A 9,774-nucleotide genomic window follows, 5' to 3' on the forward strand; every position below is an offset into this window, starting at 1 on the left:
TGACTATGACAAGTTTAAGAAACGATATGGCTAGGATATGCATATGGAAACGATATGATTACGAAGTGTTTATGAAATGATATGATTTTTATACGACTTGTAAATGACAGATATATATATATATATATATATATATATATATGTTGTGATATGATATGTTATGGTACGAGATATGTGTTAAATTGACATATTTATGATATGATATATTGTGATACGATATGTTATGGTATACGATGAAAATTGTTATGTCTGGAAGCATGGATCGTTATGATATGATATATTTATATAATTTGAATGATATGATATGATTGACATGCAAAACGACGAACTAGCATGAAATACAACTTCGGCGTATGCATGAAAGATTTGATAAATGATATGATAAACGATACGAAAAATGATATAAAAAACTATATGATATGTACGAAATGTTAGCAGGGTTGTATTCAGGATAATTAAAACGGAAAAGTATAGAGATCTCTGCATTATTGTGTGCTCATGCATTGGGAGATACCTCTATTACTTCATGGTGGTCAGATATGTACACTACTAGGCAGGAGAACGATCATTATGTTTGATTCGTGACGGCCACTACTTCTAATAGGTATCCGACATCGTGAGCTATCAGAGAATGCTCGCCCGACAAGAAAAGGGGTCCAGGAGGTGTGCGAATAGACTGGCAAATTCATACTCGCACGTGTAAGCCGTGTGTAAAAAATTAGTTACACATCTAAACTGCTCGTTAAGATAGACGCCATAGAAAAACAGGCTGTTATGATATGTCCTATTCATAAAATTGTATGTATTTGCAGTTTATCCCAACCGTGAGTAACTTATTGAATATTTCTTTAAATACTCAAGACACATGCTACTTCTATTCAGGTTAAGGCAAACAAATAGTGGGTCATTTTTTATTTTACAATAAGTTAAATTTCTTACCGAATAAATTATTTAAAAATAATCTAGCATTTACAAATATTTTTATTTATTTCAAATAATTCTATTTAATATCAAGAAAGATAACTCAAATTTGAAGACGAAATTAAAACAAAAATTATGATATTAAATATTTTTTTATTATTATTTTATATTCGTAGAGGAAACTATTTAATGTGATTTACCATTTAAATTTATATATGAAAAATAAAAGTCTAAATTATTTTCTTTATATGGAAATAATAGGTTGCTATATATTTTTAATAATAATAATAATTAAATTAAAATTTTATTCCTTAAACTTAATTTTGAATATACAGGTTTTTGAGATATTAATTGGATTCAATAAATAAACAAAAAGGGAAATAAAAATGATTTTAATAAGCAAAATCCTAATCTGTAAAGCTTAGCTAAGGATTTAAAAAATGGCAACCTCATATAAATACTACAAATATAGTAATCCAAACAATATTTCCAAATTAGTAAAAACCCAAAAAAATAAATTAATTATGTAATTATTAAAGACATTAAAATATATTTATAATTATCATATTTTCGAGATAATTAAAAAAAAAAAAAGATTATTATTAAAATAAATTACAAATGAGTGCATCAACTTTTAAAATTATAAATTTAATCCAAATTAAGTTTAATTTAAGTATATATTTATAATTAAAAGGGGTTGAAAACAAGTTTTTATTTAATTAAATCAATTATTGGCACTTAAAAATGTAATTTATTTTTAAGATATTATTCATTTCCAACGTGTGGATATCAATAGTGAAAAAAAGAATTTTTTAGATGCAAAATAAATACTCTAGAAATAATAATAATAATATTAAAAAGAACAAAATATAATATTCCACATCCCACATGCAATATTCGCACGTGCGAAGGAGCATGTAGAGAGGGGGGTAGGCGACGGATCCGATGCACATTAAAACTCTCTCTCTCTTGTTCATCTCTCTTCAGTTGAAACCGTTTTCCATAGCTTTCTCTTCTTCTCTCCTCTCTGACAAAATCACTGCCCCATTTTCTAAGCTACGAAGCTCACAACAAACGAATCAACCTCCATTTCTCTCTCTCTCTCTCTGCAACTTGATCGTCGTCATCATGGCCTCACAATTTCGAGAAATCTCCCTCACACCAGAATCATTCCGCGTCAAATTGGAGGATGCGGACCAGATCGAGTTCATTTTCGCCGTAGAAAATCGTCCTCTCGCATTGGAATCTCAACAACGCTGCGATTCCTCCGCTCCAGAAGAGTCGTTGTTGATCTCCGCTGTGGACGACGAGGACGGTTTCAGAACGCCGACCTCTTCGGATTATAAGATTCCGTTGGTGGAACACTGTCCGCCGGCGCCTAGAAGACCGAAACCGATCTCGTTGTCGAGAACGTCGCCGAGAGTTTCCGGCGTTCGTAGAGGTTTCAGAGTGTATATCTCAGACGAAATCGTTGATTCGATCTTCTCGTCTAGTTTCGGCTCCGATTTTCTGCAACACAAGAACAAGAAAGCTCGGAAGGACGATCATGGCGGTAAAATGAAATTATGATCACGTGAACGAGAATAACATCGTCGGGAGAGAGCTTCCTGCGTTCGCTGAGGTTTCAGAGAATCTATAATTTCCGATTAAATCGTAGAGTCGAATTTCTCGTCCAGTTTCGACTCCGATTTGCTGCACCAGAAGACAGTAAATTCGGAAAAGGATGATCATGGCGGTGAAACGAAATCATGTTAGTTTCTCTTGATTATTAGTTTATTAGTTAATTAATAATTTTATCCTGAGATTTCTTCACGATCCGAAGATCCGAAACGACGACGAAAAGTAAACCAGGAACGAACAAAAGGTATGATAAATGCGAAGTTCCATGTTTTATTTTATTTGTTTGGAGGTTTGGAGGTTTGTGCCTAGTTAAGGACGCCTTTTTGTTCTTCAAAAGTAACAATTTGGATATTCCATATATATAGGTTCTATTGGTGAATTATGTGATCCTAGATTTCGATCTCTTAATACTTTATTTATACGTTTGAAAGCCCAAAACCTTTCTCACAACTCACAATTTTGTGCACTTTTAAATCCATCTCTTACTATTTTTTCAGTTCAATAACCGTACAGTATAATACATTAATTTAATTTACTCAATGTTGAAACGTGTTAGTTTAATGATTTTATAGGGGCTTTGAGAAATTCGATTATTTATAGAGAATATTGGAAAAACAAATTAATTAAAGGTTGTAGTTAAAAGAGATTGGGGAAGTATGTTGGGTTGGAATTTGATGACATAGATTTTAGTGCAACCAATTATATTTTAGAGGAGAAGGCTAAGGCTGTGTAAATTATTTTNTTTTTTTTTTTTACCTTTACTAATCATTTAATCACATTACTATATAATAAAATAATAATTGATTCATTCTTTATTGCATGACTGGATCTTTCTCTCTTTTTATTTCAGAAAAAAAAAAACTCTCTCTCTCTCTTAAAGAATCAAAGAGAGATCTCCCAATTGAGGTGGCTTTTTTTTTTTTATTATTTAAAAAAAACATATTATAATACAATCATAATATATAACCAATATGTTTGATATTCTAGTTTCCACACCAAAGATTTATGATTGATTAATTTAGAAAGGGATTATCCATTTAAGTTATAAAAGGGATTTGTTTTTTAATATAAAAAAAGGTTGCAAAAGAGATGATTAAAACATTAATTAAAAGAAGGGAAGGAAACATTTCTTATATAGAAACCTCTCACTGGTGAGGAAGTTCGAAATGGTAAGTTAAAAGAGAATAATATTTGGTGATGGTAGGTTTGAGCTGACACTCTAAAAAATGGTAAGTTAAAAGAGAATAATATTTGGTGATGGTAGGTTTGAGCTGACACTCTCAAAATTTATATTTTATATTTTAGAGAAAATATTTGAGAATACGGTACATTACAAGTCCAGTCTAAAGACTCTTTGAAGGGCCATTGTCCGCAGCCCACAATCCGTTGGTTGGTGAAATGATTGGAGAACATTTTCTTACACGCCCATTAAAAATTAGATAATTTTAATTTTCGGGAAATTATAAAAGTAGTTTTTATAATATTGTATGTAACAATGTTTTTACGTATACAGTCATTAATATAATAGTGATGGATTTATTATATAATTTATCTCTTTAAGATCTATTATATAATTTAAAAAGAGCTAAAATGGTTGATATTTAATTTATTTTAATATTTCTATTCAAACTAAAGTAATATTTATGTTATGAATTAAAATGAATCTCATCATTTCTAAAATCTAAAGAAAAAATTTTCATTGACAAAAAAAAAAAAAAAAAACTTGTATGATCCCATGGGTGATTTAAATCCTTTAAGTAGAGCTATTGGACCAGAAAGCAATGGACAGTCGATTCATAAATATGTCTATTGGAAGGTGGTGCGAGAATGACGTCTTTGCCCCCGTTTCTTTTTATTTTCTAGTGAAATTTATCAATTCGTAGAGATTTTCCATAAAAAATTAGTGGAGATTGAATTTCGTATATGCAATTGTTCCGGGTGGGGATGATAAATGAATATTCTTCTTCGCCTTCCCTATTTAATAAGCAGCTTGAATCGCTCCCTTTCTGCTAGAGTTTCATGGGCGTTGCCTCGTTCCCCAATCAGATGTTTGGATGTGAGCTATACTCTGCGAGGAGCCAAATGGGCGTATGACCATGCCATTTGACCTCTCTTCTCATGTGACTAGGAATACTAAGGGACAAGCTCTCAATTGTCACCGCCTGGCCTCTCTTGCTACTACGGTAGCCCCTAGTGTGGTCAGCACCAATCGTGTTCGGGTCACGAAGCTTACACTCATTCACATTGGTTCATCCAGCTATGTCCCGACCTTTTTCTCTTCTAATGTAAAAGGTGGTTGGCCATTCGTCAACATCCAGGAATCTGCTTGACATCTCAGCGGCGGGATTGGATACCTGCATCCGATCGAAGTTCCATTTTAGTGCCCCCCTAACATAAAGGCGAGCTTTTCTAGGTGGGTCACTTTGCGCAAGACATTGCTTAGGACCAACGGGTCACACGACAGGTGCACGATTGACTTTGCACTCTCCATCCTTCGGCCTTTTGCCTATCGGCTTTGGCAGGCAAGCTACCTTGATCTGTCTGGTTTCAATTCGTTATGCTCAGCACCTCCAACAAGCTCATCAGTCTCTTGCCGCCTAAAACTCTGCCAATCAAGCGCAGTGATATGTGTGATGGTGTTACTATAACACGTGCGGAAGCAATTTGGATCTTAGGCACTCTAAGTACATCAATTATAGTAAATTATCTAGCATGTTCAAAGCATTAAAATTCAATGAGTTTGAATACTAACTTTTTGTAGTTCAAATTTCTTTTTCCTCACGAACCGGTTTCGAACCACCACTAGTGTCTTCCCTACTATTCTCCGGCCTTAGAACGGGATTGTGGAATCCAATGAGTGATGAAACTTGATAGAAATTTAGTATATGTAAAGAGAGAGTTTTGAGAGATTTTCTCAAAGTTTTTTCAAAAAGAATTTCTATGTACCTTATCGAGTCATATTTGCATGTTCATGCAAATTTCAGATTACCAAATTTTGACACTCAAAATTCCATTCAAATTTATGGGATTATGTAGCAAACATGCAAGTTTGGTTAAACTATATATTGACCCTCAATATTCCACTAACTCAAACATGTATTTTTCCATTAGGTGAGTCAACATTTTGACTTTATTTATTTTAATTCAACAATTAATTTGAATAATTAATTTCAAATCAAAATAATATTAAATGATTAATTAAACAATTTAATTAATACTTAACATTAAATCAAATGCCAATCCCAATTAATTCCGGCTTAAGAATCCCTATTCATAATTAAAATATTTAAATCTTATTTAATTATCTCCAATTTTCTCTTTTTGTTTAATTCATAATTAAAACAAAATGCAGTTAAATATATCGTATATATTTATTTAGCGTATATTCCCTAATTTGAATTCGAACACTTCGAACTCACTCGTCACACTGTTCTAAGGTTTAGTCCAATATGAGCTAGCAGGGGGACCTAATGGACCTACAGATCATGGGCTCCAACGATCCGAGATTAATCGGCTAAACTCATTAACCTTGTTAACCAACATTCGTTAACTACTAGGACACTCCACTATAGCCTAGTAGTTGCACTCCCCTCACTATAGATATATTTCTGTCCATTTGATATAATCATGATTAGTAAATCGATCCTTCATAGGTTGTTTGTAACTAGAGCTGGGTCAATTTACCGTTTTACCCCTAAAGTTACTTTTTGTTCCTTTAGTCCCACCGATTCTCTCATGAACAATTGGTTTGTGGTCTAACCACCAAACCGAATCCCTCTCGGGCCAATGAGAGGGTGGGGCCCCTTGTTCAAGACCTAGAGTCAGTACTTAAGGGAACAATCTCTCTACTATCCCTGAAAGCGGGTAGGAGCGAATTTCATCTTACACCCTATGTCCCCAACTATTCACCCAATCTTACCCCTGAAATGGGAGGCTTATTGAGTCGGCGAACTCGGGCCACTCTCACCCATGCAAATCTAAGAATAATTCCGAATAAACAAGAGTTCATAGTTAGCTCAGGATTAAGATCGAGTTACCTAGGTCATCGAATGAAAAAATCAGTCTCAACAGTAAACGACATTATAAAGTGAGAGTGGTTTTCTTCATGGTCCGATCTTATGCAATACTCATTGCATAGGATACCCCCACTCACACGTCTCCACATGTACAATTTAGTGATCACATTGTTTCTATCATATATAAAAGTGGGCCGCATCCATAGTGTCCCCAGAATAAGGTACTCAGCCTTATCCCTGTACTATTGATCATTTTGACTATATACTTGAACTTGATCCACTCTTATGTCTCTACATATAGTTCAAGTAATCATACTATAGCCAGGGTATTCTTAGTTTATTGGATTTAGATTAATGATCGTAAAATTCACTTTATTCAATAACAATCTTTACTGAATAAACATCAATAATAACTTTATTGAAAACAGAATATGTTTTTGTTTACAAACTATAACTTTTGGGACATAAAACCCAACAATGTCGAAATCACTACAAGGAGAGTAAGATTCGGATTACCTTATTGATCGAATATCTCAAGGCAAGAACATTGTTTGAGATTCGAATCACTCCACAAGGAAGATCGATCATGTCTAGCTTGAATGATTCTTGTTGATCAAATATCTAAAGGCAAGAACACTTGCTTGAGATTCGAATCACTCCACAAGCAAGATTGATCATGTCGAGCTTGAATGATTCTATATGCAACCTAAACTACATAGAATTGCAAAGAAACTTAGCTATTGGCTAAAGAAAAGCACACATGCTTCTTTTACTATATTTTCCAAGTCCCCTTACAAATACAACATACATGCTTTTATAGCGTCAGAATGAAATAACATTCCAAGAGTTCTAACATTCATACTTAATGGCCACAATTAGCCATTATGTAACCTAAAGTAACTAAAAAGTCTTAAAATACATTAATGAAATACAATAACTCTAAATTGTAACCCACCCAAAATTTATAACATGAAACGTCATTATTTTTCAATGTGTCATGAATTGAAATATCTTTTGATAATTTTAACAATATTTTCTTCCCATCTTTATTGAAGTATATTGTATGATTGATGTCTCTTGGTTCATATCACCCAACTTTACGTTTAATCCTATGTGCCCAGAGAATACTATGCGTTCTCCACTTTTGGACCTCGCAAAGAGAGAACGTGTTTTTTCCTCTGACTTTCTCTCTCATTCGCGGAGCGAAGAAAGCCGGCTTTGCCCTAGCTACCTCTATCTTTAGGAAACCTAAACAGCTACCGAAGGAAAGGGATGCAGTCTCTCCCTTGGTCTTTTTGAGAGGAGAAGGCAGAGAAGAAAACGTCATTAGCGCAAGTTTTTTTTGCTTCCTGCGCCCTTACTAGTACTAGTAAAAGGGCTCTTCGAGTAAGGAGGCATCCTGGTAGGAAGGCCGTGATAGTATTATATAACACATGCGGAAGCAATTTGGATCTTAGGCACTCTTAGAACATCAATTATAGTAAATGTTCATAAGTATTAAAACTCAAGGTGTTTGAGTACTAACCTTTTATAGTTCAAATTCCTTTTTTCCTCACGAACCAGTTTCGAACCACCACTAGTATCTTCCCCACTATTCTCCGACCTTAGAACGGGATTGTGGAATCCGGTGAGTGACTAAACTTAAGAGGGATTTAGTATATATGAGGAGAGAGTTTGTGAGAGTTTTTCTCAAGGTTTTTCCAAGGGGAAGTTTCATGTACCTTGATCACTCTATTTATAGAGTCATATTTGCATGTTCATGCAAACTTGAGATCACCAAATTTTTACACTCAAAATTCCACTAAAATGTTTAGGATTATGTGGCAAGCATAATTAACCAAATTTTGACACTCAAAATTCTACTCAAATTTGTGGGGTTATTTGGCAAGCATGCAAGTTTGGTTAAACCAAATTTTGACACCTCAAAATTCCACCCACTGAAACACCAATTTTTTCCATTAGGTGAAATCAACCTCTTGACTTTGTTCATTTTAATTCAATAATTAATTTGAATAATTAATTTCAAATTAAAGTAATATTAAATGATTAATTAAACTATTTAATTAATATTTAATATTAATTCAAATGTCAATCCCAATAAATTTTGACATATATTTGATTAAAATATTTAAATCTTATTTAAATATCTTCGATTCTCTTTTTTGTTTAATTCGTAAGTAAAAAAAATGTGGTTAAATATATCGTATATACGTAGCGCATATTCCCTAATTTGAATTCGAACACTTCGAACTCACTCGTCACACTGTTCTATGGTTTAGTCCGATATGAGCTAGCAGAGGGACCTAACGGACCTATAGATCTTGAGCTCCAACGATCCAAGATTAACCGGTTAAACTCATTAACCTTGTTAACCAACATTCGTTAACTACTAGGACACTCCACTATAGCCTAGTAGTTGCACTCCCCTCACTATAGATATATTTCTGTCCATTTGATATAACCATGATTAGTGAGTCGATCCTTCACAGGTTGTTCGTAACTAGAGCTAGGTCAATTTACCATTTTACCCCTAAAGTTACTTCTGGTTCCTTAAGTCCCACTGATCCTCTAATGAACAATTGATTTGTGGTCCAACCATCAAACCGAATCCCTCTCGGGCCAATGAGAGGGTGGGGCCCCTTGTTCAAGACCTAGAGTCAGTACTTAAGGGAACAATCTCTCTACTATCCCTGAAAGCGGGTAGGAGCGAATTTCATCTTACACCTTATGTCCCCAGCTATTCACCCAATCTTACCCCTGAAATGGGAGGCTTATTGAGTCGGCGAACTCGAGCCACTCTCACCCGTGCAAATCTAAGAATAATTCCGAATAAACAAGAGTTCATAGTTAGCTCAGGATTAAGATCGAGTTACCTAGGTCATCGAATGAAAAAATCAGTCTCAACAGTAAACGACATTATAAAGTGAGAGTGGTTTTCTTCATGGTCCGATCTTATGCAATACTCATTGCATAGGATACCCCCACTCACACGTCTCCACATGTACAATTTAGTGATCACATTGTTTCTATCATATATAAAAGTGGGCCGCATCCATAGTGTCCCCAGAATAAGGTACTCAGCCTTATCCCTGTACTATTGATCATTTTGACTATATACTTGAACTTGATCCACTCTTATGTCTCTACATATAGTTCAAGTAATCATACTATAGCCAGGGTATTCTTAGTTTATTGGATTTAGATTAATGATCGTAAA

At 34.1% G+C, this 9,774-nt stretch overlaps 1 protein-coding gene across 1 annotated transcript; it reads left to right on the top strand.

The window, feature by feature from the left end:
• The first annotated feature begins 1,860 nt into the window (after positions 1-1,860).
• LOC111782016 lies at positions 1,861-2,991 on the top strand. The gene has a single exon (XM_023662772.1). The coding sequence runs from the start codon at positions 1,867-1,869 to the stop codon at positions 2,488-2,490; it is 624 nt and encodes a 207-aa protein (XP_023518540.1). The 5' UTR covers positions 1,861-1,866; the 3' UTR covers positions 2,491-2,991.
• The last annotated feature ends 6,783 nt before the right edge of the window (positions 2,992-9,774 follow it).

Source organism: Cucurbita pepo, chromosome LG19 (genome assembly GCF_002806865.2).
Source record: "Cucurbita pepo subsp. pepo cultivar mu-cu-16 chromosome LG19, ASM280686v2, whole genome shotgun sequence".
Taxonomy (NCBI): domain Eukaryota; kingdom Viridiplantae; phylum Streptophyta; class Magnoliopsida; order Cucurbitales; family Cucurbitaceae; genus Cucurbita; species Cucurbita pepo.

Coding starts and splice junctions, on each gene's coding strand:
- LOC111782016 (XM_023662772.1), top strand. CDS start 1,867: ATGCACATTAAAACTCTCTCTCTCTTGTTCATCTCTCTTCAGTTGAAA.